This window comes from Symphalangus syndactylus, chromosome 9 (genome assembly GCF_028878055.3).
Source record: "Symphalangus syndactylus isolate Jambi chromosome 9, NHGRI_mSymSyn1-v2.1_pri, whole genome shotgun sequence".
In the NCBI taxonomy this organism is placed as follows: Eukaryota; Metazoa; Chordata; class Mammalia; order Primates; family Hylobatidae; genus Symphalangus; species Symphalangus syndactylus.
Window position 1 is genome coordinate 17,606,394 of NC_072431.2, and position 12,732 is coordinate 17,619,125.

Sequence of the window (12,732 nt, forward strand, 5' to 3'; positions counted from 1 at the left end):
AAATCTTTTTTGGCTGGATTCACAATGAATGAATCAGTCACAAGAAGCAATATGACATAATGGTTAAGAAACATAGGCTTGGGAGTCGGAAGGAGCTGGGCTGAAATCCAGGCTCCACCTCTTACAAGCAGTGTGATCTTGGACAACTGACTTAACTTTTTAAGTCTCATGTCCTTACCTGTAAAATGGTGTTATATGCCTAACTCATAGGGTTTGTTATATCATATATACATTTTGTATACACTTTTTGCACATGACATTGTGCCTGGCAATAAATATTATTATTATTACATCATTATTACTCATAATAGTATGAAAAAATACAAATATTATAACATGTATAGCATTTTTTGTTGCTATTTACTTTTGCTATTAATTTCCTTGTTACTTATTATTATGGTTATCAGCAGAAATGCTGTACTTGCTGCTAGCCAGTACACAGTGACCCACTCAAACTATGAGACAGGTATCACTCAGGTCAGGTGACCCCACTGATAGCCATTCTGGCTTTGGACTGAGCTAAGGATAGGAGAGGTTGAACAGAGTTAATATCATTGCCTTCAGTTGTGCAGCCTTGAAGAAACAACCCGTGTTTCCACCAAGGAAACATTCAAAATGCTTCCCAACACATCCAGAGCCCCTTAGGGTCAATGATTAAGATGAATCTTAGAGCATTAATTATCCAGCCCAAGGATCCAAAGAGGGTGAATGATCAACTTAATTAAGCAGTGGTTCTCAGACTTTACCATCCATCAGAATAATTTGGAGGACTTGCTCAAACAGATCGCTGTAGCTGGGCTCCATTCCCAGATTCACTGGTCTTGGGTGGAACCTCAATTTTGATTTCTAATAAGTTCTCACATAGTGCTGATGGTGGTGGTGTGGGGAACACACTTTGAGAATCACAGAGTTCATGGATATGCTTGAGATGTGAGTAACTGGACTCCAGAGCAGGAATGTGTGTGGAAATCATTTCACTTAGGTGGATTGCCTGAGAACCCCTGGGGAAATTAGGGCTTCCTATTTTTAGCCTCTTTTTTTTTTTTGAGACACAGTGTCACTCTGTCACCCAGGCTGGAGTGCAGTGGCGCAGTCTCGGCTCACTGCTAGCTCTGCTTCCCGGGTTCATGCCATTCTCCTGCCTCAGCCTCTCTGAGTAGCTGGGACTACAGGCACCCGCCACCACGCCCAGCTAATTTTTTGTATTTTTAGTAGAGATGGGGTTTCACCATGGTCTCGATCTCCTGACCTTGTGATCCGCCCACCTCAGCCTCCCAAAATGCTGGAATTACAAGCGTGAGCCACTGCGCCCGGCCAGCCTCTTTGCTTTCAACCCTGCACTGCCCTTTCCTTACTTCATAAATATATTGGCAGGGAAAACGGTCTCATGAAATTGTTTTCAAGCTTTTATAAGCCTAATAAAATCAACAGACACACTCCCCAGGAAAGCTCATCTACACAGACACAGAAGCTGATATGGTTTGGCTTTGTGTCCCCACCCAAATCTCATCTTATAGTTCCCATAATTCCCACAGGTTGTAGGAGGGACCCAGTGGGAGATGGTTGAATCATGGGGGCGGGTTTTCCCATGCTGTTCTCGTGATAGTGAATGGGTTTCAGGAAGGCCGATGGTTTTAAACACGGGAGTTTCTCTGCCCACGCTCTTTTTTTTTGCCTGCTGCCATCCACGTAAGATGTGACTTGCTCTTCCTTGCCTTCCACCATGATTGTGAGGCCTCCCCAGCCATGTGGAACTGTAAGTCCAGTTAAACCTCTTTCTTTTGTAAATTGCCCAATCTCAGGTATATCTTTATCAGCAGCGTGAAAACGTACTAATACAGAAGTATTGCTTAGAATTTCAGAAGGTTCTTAGACACCTCCCCCACCAACCCACCCATTAACTCTTAGGAGTATAAGAAGAAAAACTATGCCTTGAGGCAAAGTCTTGTGTTCACTCGGATGTAACAAAAAAATCCCTTCTTAACCTTTCAGTTAACTCATTTGTAAAATAGGAATAATAATAATAGTTCGTACCTCAAAGGTTGTGAAGATTAACAGATGTAATGCTTAGACATTTGCACTTAGCAGTATCTGGCACAAAATATGTATTTCAATCGATGTTTATTTTTATTAAAATTGTTACCTCTTCTGTGAGCTGGGGAAGGCATGTTTTAACCTGGAGTGAGGTGCTTGTGGGAAGAGAGAAGGCCAAGAGAAAGGCTGGAAATGTAGGGTTCTCGGCTGCTGGAGGTGGGGCGGTAGGACCGAAGGCGGCAGGCAGCCATCCTGATGCTGCCTGTGTACCGCCCAGGGGCTTGCAAAGGCATCCACAGGGGTAACAGGGGTCTGGGTAGAGGGGACAGCCCCACTCAACTTGCTTTCTTCAGCTCCGAGCATCTTAGTTTATTTAGCACCTACAGTGTACTCTGCAAAACAGGTGACACGAAGAGGAGTAACGCATGCTCCTATGCTGTGCAGACTCACAGCCATGCATGGAAGAGAGATACATGCAAAAATACACTAAACACTAAGTGGGCCATAGCAAAGGTGAGGACTATTGTTCAGACAGTATCTCGGGAGTAGGGGAGAGGATAAATCAATTTTGACAGGGGATCTGTAAAACTTTCTTGGGTTAGTGGGATTTAAGCAGGACCTTAAAGGGCAGTGAGATTGCTATAGGTGAATATGATGGAGAAAGACAATCTAGGCTGCAGGAATCATTTGAAGAAAAGCATGGAGTTGGGAAAGTGCTTGGTATATTTGAGTAATTATGAATTAACCAGTGTGACCATAGTATGGATTCAGGGTAGGGTGTAGAAGTGGAAGCTAGAAGGATAAGTTGGAAGCATATTGTGGGTGTGGGAAAGAAATCAATGGCCAAGTGAGACAGTTTGTCTTTATTCTCTGTGCATCCAGGAAGTATGGAGGGTCTTTGAGTAGGGAGATACCAAAAGCAAATCTGTTTTTCTAAAAAGAGAACCCTGATATCACTGTGAAGAATAGATCCTAGCAGGCAGGAAGGAAGCAAGACTTGGTAAAGGTAACGGGAACTTGATCTAAAGCCAGAGAGGTGGCAGTGGCCAGGAGAGGATGAACGGGAGAGGCATCTGAGATGCTGCATTCATTGGAGGATGGCTAGTGGCACGTGACAAAGAAAGCAGAGGCTAGCTGAGAGGGTTGTCCTCACACACACAAGCCCAGTCTGGGATGCTGGATTCAAGCAGGCTGTGTGGTCAAGGAAGAAACTGACTACTGGCCCAGAAGCTGCTGGTCAGGGATAGCCTCATGGCCATCCCAAGCAAATTCTTTTCCTCCCTGGAGTGCCCACAGGGGTAGCAACTGACCATCTGCTTTGCCAGTGTGGAACATCAAAATCACTGATTGCTAGACTTGGGTCCTTATCTGGCAGCCTTAGGAGCCCTGGAGAGCTTTTTAAACAACTTGCAGGCACCTTCTTCTCACCCCCGAGATGGGTCTGCAGCAGGACTCAGGCATCTGTATTTTGTAAAATTGCCAGATGATTCTGAAGCACAGCTGGATTGGGGAACCACTGTGGGATCTTACTGTTGTGCTGGGAAATGTATAAAAAACAAAGGTGGGCCGGGCATGGTGGCTCATGGCTGTAATCCCAACACTTTGGGAGGCCAAGGCAGGCAAATCACCTGAGGTCAGCAGTTTGAGAGCAGCCTGGCCAACGTGGTGAAACCCCATCTCTACTGAAAATACAAAAAATTAGCTGGGCATGGTGGCACACATCTGTAATCCCAGCTACTCAGGAGGCTGAGGCAGGAAAATCAACTGAACCGAGGAGGTGGAGGTTGCTGTGAGCCAAGATCCTGCCACTGCACTCCAGCCTGGGCAACAGAGTGAGACTCCATCTCAAATAAATAAATACAAACAAAGGTAGACACTTACTCCTGCTAGTGAACACTATGATATGATGGCCTGGAGACCTAAGCTTTTGGTTTCCAATGCCATGTTTCAAGCACAATGACCATCATTGAGTCTCTTTGTTCACCTTCCATCCCCAACTCTGGTCCTCAGCAAACACATCAGCCAGTCTCCCAAACTTCCCAGAAGGACAACGTGTATACAAATCATCATATCCATTCTTGTCCTTAATTGAAAAAGAAAGAGAGCTTGGCAATGTCACGGGGATTTCAAGAAAGCATCTTTTCACAGAATGTTTTGCATCTTTAGAAAACAGGCTACATAACACCAAAAGCAATGGCAACAAAAGCCAAAATTGACAAATGGGATCTAATTAAACTAAAGAGCTTCTGCACAGCAAAAGAAACTACCATCAGAGTGAACAGGCAACCTACAGAATGGGAGAAAATTTTTGCAACCTACTCATCTGACAAAGGGCTAATATCCAGAATCTACAATGAACTCAAACAAATTTACAAGAAAAAAACAAACAACCCCATCAAAAAGTGGGCGAAGGACATGAACAGACACTTCTCAAAAGAAGACATTTATGCAGCCAAAAAACACATGAAAAAATGCTCATCATCACTGGCCATCAGAGAAATGCAAATCAAAACCACAATGAGATACCATCTCACACCAGTTAGAATGGCCATCATTAAAAAGTCAGGAAACAACAGGTGCTGGAGAGGATGTGGAGAAATAGGAACACTTTTACACTGTTGGTGGGACTGTAAACTAGTTCAACCATTGTGGAAGTCAGTGTGGCGATTCCTCAGGGATCTAGAACTAGAAATACCATTTGACCCAGCCATCCCATTACTGGCTATATACCCAAAGGACTATAAATCATGCTGCTATAAAGACACATGCACACGTATGTTTATTGCGGCACTATTCACAATAGCAAAGACTTGGAACCAACCCAAATGTCCAACAACGATAGACTGGATTAAGAAAATGTGGCATATATACACCATGGAATACTATGCAGCCATAAAAAATGATGAGCTCATGTCCTTTGTAGGGACATGGATGAAACTGGAAAACATCATTCTCAATAAACTATCACAAGGACAAAAAACCAAACATCGCATGTTCTCACTCATAGGTGGGAATTGAACAATGAGAACTCATGGACACAGGAAGGGGAACATCACACTCCGGGGACTGTTGTGGGGTGGGGGGAGGGGGGAGGGACAGCATTAGGAGATATACCTAATGCTAAATGATGAGTTAATGGGTGCAGCAAAACAACATGGCACATGGATACATATGTAACAAACCTGCACATTGTGCACATGTACCCTAAAACCTGAAGTATAATAATAAAAAATAAATAAATAAATAAAACAGGCTACATAATAATACTATTCATTTTCTGCCAGATTTGTGCAACACTTATAACACTTTTACTTATATTATTGTTTTTATTTCTCAGAAAAATGATACAATTTAGAGGTAAGATAGGTGTTAAAAACTTCCCTTGGATACACTGGGCTCTGGGTGATTCAGTGACTTAGCAGAGGTCAGACAACCAGAGCTGCTCTAGAATTTACTGTCCTCCTGAGCTCCAGTTCTGCTTCTGTGCCATAATGGAGAGGAGTAACATAAAGGCATTTTTCTCTCCTTGTAAAAGAGAAAAAATGGGGGGAGAGGGAATTATTTAAACACACCTCACTCATACTGCAATCACTGCATTGTTTTTCCTGTTGAAACACCCTGTTGGTTTTCAAATCCCTTTAAACCTCCCCGGCACCTGTATGGCCCAGATCCAGGAATTATTACCAAACCCTTGCTTTTTATATTTAGCCACATAGGAATTTCTGTGATGGTAACTGGCTCTTGGTTCAGCTGAAAATTTCAGAGCCCTCAGAAGTTTACTTCTTTCATAGAAGCTGGAAGCATGTAATGCTCAGACCTGAATTTTCTTGTTTACCTGAAGCATGGTATGCTTCCCCTCTGGATAAAATAGTGTTGTGGCACAGCCCTATATTATTCCTCTGTGATGACCCCTCTAAAATATTGATCAAAAGAGAGGGCAGGGAAAAGATAGGGTGGGGGGTCGGAGTCAGCAGCTTATAGTATGTGATATGACCTTTCTTCAGAGAACAGAGGACTGAAAACAGAACTGAGGTTGGCAACATAATGAGAACTTCCCAGCAAATTCATTATAACAAATCATAATGTGAGCTCACAGGGCACAAAAATAGGCCAAAGGAAAGTGACTCCCACATAAGACCTAATTAAATACTTTGATGTCAGAAAGCAGTGCAGGGAGGAGTGGAAAATCAAATCAGACCAACGTGAAGGGCCTAAATTCTAACAGAACGAAGAAGTATTTCTCTTTTACTCACTCTCGCTCTCTCTTTCTCCTTTTCTTCCTTTGCCGTGGAGGAAGAACAAGATTCCGAAACAATGGATTGTAAATTCTTCAGCCAATTAGTCCAGTGACTTACTACTGTTTATAATGCACAGAATGTCAGAGGCTGTTTTGCAGCCGCCCCAAGTTGGTTTGTTAGTAACAGGAAGCTAGCACTTCTCAGTACAGTGGATCAGCTACACGTGAAAATAAATGCAAAAAACCTGGCGGGGAATAGCAGCAGACCGCGATTAGCCTTGATTTAATTTAACATTTGGGGGTCCACACACAAATGAGCATTTTAGTAGGCTTCATGGTGGAAGTTGCTGTCATTTGTAAAATATTCTGGCCAATTAGCTAATAGTGTGCTTGGATTTCTCCTGTTTTGATACAGTAATACTAAGTACATTGTGAAGCCCAATTATACAAATCATCCCCATATGCCATACCAGTCTTTCTTTATGAACTGTGTTTATAAATCCTGTGTGAGGAAATGTGTACTTCAGCAATTTAGACCATGTGTAAAAACATAGCCAATGGGATTGTCAAGAAAACAAGTTCCAGCCTAGGAAATCCTAATGTGTTCCGCTGGAATAACAGGAGGGTGCCGGGAGTGCAATGCTCTGCTTAAATACATATTGCTTTATAGTGTTTAACTGATTTAGGGGCTTCCGCTCCCCTTTCTGTTATATTATTCTTCTTTTCTTTTAGGATCCAACCTTGGAGTTTTTGAGAAAATTTGGGATTGGTCTTCTCTCGGGGACAATAGCCTCAGTCATTAACATCCCTTTTGATGTTGCCAAAAGTAGGATTCAAGGGCCTCAACCAGTTCCTGGAGAGATCAAGTACAGAACCTGTTTTAAAACAATGGCAACAGTCTATCAGGAAGAAGGGTAACATAACACATTCTTATTTTAATAAATGTATAAGGCTCACGTATTGTTAGAACCGTATTGCCCTTCCACTTAGATGAGAACCAGTAAGTCCTCCTAACTGGAGCTTGTCTCTAAGAAACTCTGCGAATATATGACACACTTTCCAAGACAACACAATACTAAGATGTAAACATGTGCTTACACCATAAAGTGACACTATGCTGCGTGTTTGCCTTAGAATGCCAAGGTGAACTTTTTACTTGGCAGTTTGTATAATATAGTATTGTATATGTCCTACTAATATATAGGCAGGAGAATAATTGTCTTCTGGCTGTAAATCCCATTAAATTGCCACCTAATTATATTCTCCTGGGAGAATTATACAGTTCCGTAAAAATACTTTTAAAAATTTTAAGTATGTGCATTTTTCTGACTTTTTTAAATCTTACTTTGTTTCTTTGCCCCTCTTTTTCTCCAGTAAACAAGTAATATTTTATTATTTTGATATAAACTGCATCATATTTCCTAATGTAAAGACTGAGTTTGTGGTCTTTTAAATTCAATTACAAAAGTCATTCTGTCCATATACACAGCTGTCTTGAAAGTAAGACCTGTCTTGAAAGCAAAAACCATCTCACTGATGAAAGTCATGTTTCTGATTGGACAGGACCAGCACAGTTGGGTAATAAAGAATTCATTAACTCTTTCCCCACATCCAGTTTGCTGCAGAGAATACTAAGATGCTGTCTGCTTTGAGATGTGTGTAATTCCAAATAATTTATTTTTTTAAATGCTGGGCCCCCATCTCAATAAAGCTAAGGTACAACTCCATTTATTTTCAGAATAAGAATGTTTCTCTTTCCCTTCCCATTACAGGATTTTAGCTTTGTACAAAGGCCTGCTTCCCAAGATTATGAGACTTGGACCAGGTAATGATATTTTGATTATTTAATCCTTCCTTCTTTATTGTTCTAGTGTCTCTTTTTTTGATATTTGTGTCCATCAGCAACAAAATATTTACCACTTTGTAAAAGACAGAAACCTTGAGAATATAAAGTTGTCTATGAGTATTTGAGATACTGAAGACATCCATTAGAAATTTTCTACCTTTGTTTATTAAGTACTATTTATGACCTTGCTGGAGGCTGACAGAAGCCAAAACCCAGCTTAAGTCAATAGGAAGAAGCCACAGGCAGTTGGAGTTTGAGTGAGAGCTGAGGTGTGTGCAGTGGCTTCTGGCTGAAGGGGAGGTTTTTCACTGAGTGAGGAACCAGCCCAATCAAACGTTTCCTCGTGCTCCTAATTCATTCTTGCTCCTGCCTCAACTTCATTTCAAAAAGAGAAAAGGAGGACAGCTTGCCTCCATGAACAGCAAAAGCCACTCATCTTCACAGTCACCTCTGGGGAGTGGTGACACCGTAACTAGCTGCTTACATCTCCTGGGCTTTGTCAGCATGACACTGGAGGCTTCTGGCTCAGGGCCTCACTTCAGGACGCCTACTCACAAAAAAACCGGCTGCCATTCCCACAGGGAGAATCAGCTGCCTCTATGTAAATAGATAAGAAAATCACTGCTGCAGACTCAACCGCCAGGGCAAATAGTCTCAGATTACAAGCAACCTTGTGAATAAGTACAAAAGTATACTCTAGACCACACATATTTTTTAATCAGGCTACACTCACCTACTTATACATACTAGTAATATTTCCTAGCACCTTCTCCTACTCCTCCCCTCTCTCCCTTTGCAGTTCCTCCCTTTTAACACTACTGTCCTCCTATCCTGCTACACAAACACACATGCACATTCACCTTTAGATCTCAGCCCAATGAACCAACATTTCTATTAATCTGAGAGTCTGTAAATTGAAGCTGGTGAACAGCTCACACTTTCATATATTTAGGAAAGACTTCCACAATTCCCAACCCATCTATCCCAATCTTTATAGGCCTTTACACATGGATTTTGTTCCATATTTGGGATTCAGACCTACCTTCCATTAGTCATTGGCCCATGTGTAAAAGCTAACCCAGTAATAGAACGTGGGGAATTTTGTGCATCTCTCCCAGTATGTGGTGTTTTTCCTTCACCACAGAGTAAAAACCTGCTAGTAGACCTAATATGAGAGGAAATCACAGCACCAGCCCTAAACCAACATTCTCAGAAAGGGATGGGCCTAAAAAGGGTGGTGACAAGGGAGAGGATAGCTAAAATGGTAATTGACTGGAACCTTCATCCAAAACTCTTAAATAATCTGACCCCAAGTTTTGTTAGAGGCTTGCAAATGTTTGGTTGGCTTTTTAAATGCTTTGCATGAGGGGTCCTGAGTTGCTGTGGTGTTGGACTCAAAGAAAAGGGTTCTTGTGAACTGACTGGCCAGGCTAAGCCAAACTGTGAATATCTGGAAACCACTCACAGACCTGCCCTCCACTTCATTCCAAATATGTGCATCCCAGCGACTTCAAAGCAAAGAAACCTAGAAAGAAAGGTACCACTGAGTTAAAGATTAAGACTTTTGAATGAAGGGTGAAATTTTTTTCTTTAAAGAATGAGAGAGGAAAAAAAAAAAGAATGAGAGAGAGACAGTAAAAAAAGAAAAGAAAGGTGAGCCTGGAATTTTTGTTCTTTGTTCCGGAGAAGCATTCAGCATTTTTACAATAGCCTTAGCAGCTCAGTGTGGCTAACAATCAGGTACCTTCCATGAAAGAATCTTGAAGTCTGTGATTTAAACTTCAACTATTACTAGGCCAAAAACTAACCCAACTCTGCATATTCTTGTCTTACATTGTGAATGGTTAATAAGAATAAGTGCAGCGATTACCTACATATTAATGACCCTACGTAGTGCAGCTCGTTTTTTTTGCCAGAGTTCCAAGAGGCCTAGAGCAGCTGAGAGGGGACTAATAGAGTATCTTCACGGGTTAAAAATGAAAATTACAGGCAGATAATTATCTTTGGTATATGGTTACACAAACATGTGCAACCTGTAGATTAAAAAAAAAAAAAAGTATATGGCAGTGTGTTCAAAATAACTAAGACCCAAATCAAGTTCTATTTCTTTCCATCAGAAGTCAATCTTCTATTCATGCAGCCAAGCCTTCTCTAAGTTGTGTTCAGGATATTTGTCCAAATTTTGATTTTGTAATGTTTTTCACACAGTTAGACATAAAAGGATAAAAAGAGATGATCCTGAAGGGCACAGGACACATGCTATTTACTGCATCAAATAGAACATAAAATGATCCATGTACAAATGCTTCTCCCAGTGGCTAGGTATTCAGCAGCCTCAGTGCCTGCTTTTCTGTACCACATTCCTGTTGACATAATACAGAGCATGTCTCTTCACAGACAGTTATGTAGCTCTTTTCTTCCAAGACAAATGGTGGTCTCATGCCATCCAACCCCCACTACCAAATTTTCAAGTTCAAATCCATATACAACCGAAGCAGATAAAAGGAATGAAGATTAGCTTTCAACTCCTTTTTGTTAGGTTTTGCAATGCAGATTTTCTAAATATTCAGAATCTAATTTCCACATTGCAATGCAGTTTGAAAGCTGTGACAGAAAACTAGACTCATCCATCAAGCACCATCTTAGAGATTTTCTTCTTGAATGCAATTAAGACTGCTAATTATAGACTGAAAAAGATAAATCTTTTGCCTACACATGAAGAATCTGAAGGTTTCTGTTCGCAAGAAAGCCACATCCCCTTACATGACTAAATATGCCTATATTTATTTACTTTTAAAAATTAAAAGTGCTTAAAAAAGAATCTGATGACAAATGATGAAAGTTGCAAAAACTCATGGGGAAAAATGTATCTGGAGACTCAAGATGGTCCTGATTTTATCCTGAGAATTTTCCACAGTAGTTTATATCTTTGTATTGAAGCTCCAGAGCTGTTGATTCCGAACAGCCTCTGCCTGACAGGCTGTGCGAGACATCATGGATTCAGTGGGAAAGCCAGTGCTATTCCAGAGGATTTGCAATAAAAAACAGCTCTTTTCTTTTCTAGGTGGTGCAGTGATGCTGCTGGTTTATGAATACACCTATTCATGGCTTCAGGAGAACTGGTGATTGCCTAGGAAGTGTTTTTCCCCCTTGAGATAATGGATATTTGCTATGCAGCACCATGAAGAAGACAGACTATCGATCGGCCAGGTGTATAATTATGAAGGAGAAAACTGTTCAAGAACAAAATCTATTTTAATACTTTAAAAAATATCTATAGGCAAGTTGAGATTATAGTTTTGACTGTATAAATAAAACTGTGAGAAGAAAAAATAATATGAAACAATGAGGTATTTAAAGTGAATATAGAAAAATAGCATAGAAATCATATATTTCATAAAATAAATAGAAACTTTGTCTCCTATGTTCCTCTTCAATGCTTCACAATGAAAATTCATTGTATTGATCAGTATTTTTCCTAAAAGGTCTAGAAATGCTTAAACTATTGAAAATAAATCAAATTATTCAAAGACTGGGTTAAAAAAAGTTAAGCCAAAATTTAAGCAGTTTTTTTAATGATTTAAATTATTCCATAAATAATATTTAAAGAGCACAAGAAAAAATTTTTTAAATGCACTAAAATGACCTTTTAAGAATGTTTAATTTTATGAATACTATGTTAAAATGTAAATCTGTTGGTTTTCTTTAGGAACTATGCACATATCAGCTCTATTTTCCTATATCTACTTTATATCTCATATTGCTGTAAGATAATAAACAGGTATTTCAAAACATTGTTTAAAACAGAATGTTAAAACACTGTTGTTTAAGCATGTTTAAATCATGATATCCCAAATCTCTTCTAACAAGTAGGAAACGTGAAATAAAATTTACTTTCCTCCACATAGTTCTCTTTGAAGACAGGTTTTGTTGATGAGATATTTTCATGTTAAATCACAAACTGGAAACAGCTTTGGACCCATTTGTCAGCCATCAGTATTTGCATCCAAATACCTTTGTTCGGCATGCCTACCTGTGCCATTTTTAGGAATAATGTGTAGAACAGAACTGCATTTTCAGGTTACTAGTTTTAAACGACAACTTCAGGTGGGAAGTCAGCTGTCTGCAGTATTAAAACATGTATGATGAAGGGGAAATGTTCTGAAAAAGAAATACACTTAACATTTCTAAGGATTACTATACTAACATGTACCAACCTTGGTCTTGATGTAACCAAACTTGATTTTATATCTGCATCCAGAGATGATGCTGATTCAGTAAAGTCAACAAGAATAACTGAAAGTCCATATGACACTTGTCCTAAGTTACTACTGTGGGCTATTTCTACTATGGGGCTATTTCACTAAAGCATTTTGAAAATAAAAAGTAAAAGATAACATGGTAATTATTACTTTTTATTAATTTAGAGCATTTGAAGTATAAAAATAAAAGGCTTTTGACATACTGTATATACATATATAGCCTTCTGTTGTACATCCTTTCCAACGTGTTTTTGAAAATTTATATCTCAGTCCAATATTCAATAAAAGGGTCATTAAAAACAAAACAAAATTGTTAAAAAAGAGAAATAAGAATGTGTCTCTCTTGCACAACT

The 12,732-nt window shown here is 39.9% G+C and overlaps 1 protein-coding gene across 3 annotated transcripts in view; it reads left to right on the forward strand.

The window, feature by feature from the left end:
* The window catches only part of SLC25A21 (solute carrier family 25 member 21), a 516,179-nt gene extending 504,015 nt beyond the window's left edge, over positions 1-12,164 (forward strand). For 2 of the 3 annotated variants that reach the window (XM_055291501.2, XM_055291502.2), the window contains 3 exons: positions 7,004-7,185; positions 8,044-8,096; positions 11,182-11,512. In XM_055291501.2, coding sequence (XP_055147476.1) covers positions 7,004-7,185; positions 8,044-8,096; positions 11,182-11,243 — 297 coding nt within the window. In that variant the 3' untranslated portion in view covers positions 11,244-11,512. Of the gene's footprint in view, positions 1-7,003; positions 7,186-8,043; positions 8,097-11,181 lie in introns of all 3 variants that reach the window. The other variant, XM_055291500.2, reaches the window with a different exon arrangement.
* The last annotated feature ends 568 nt before the right edge of the window (positions 12,165-12,732 follow it).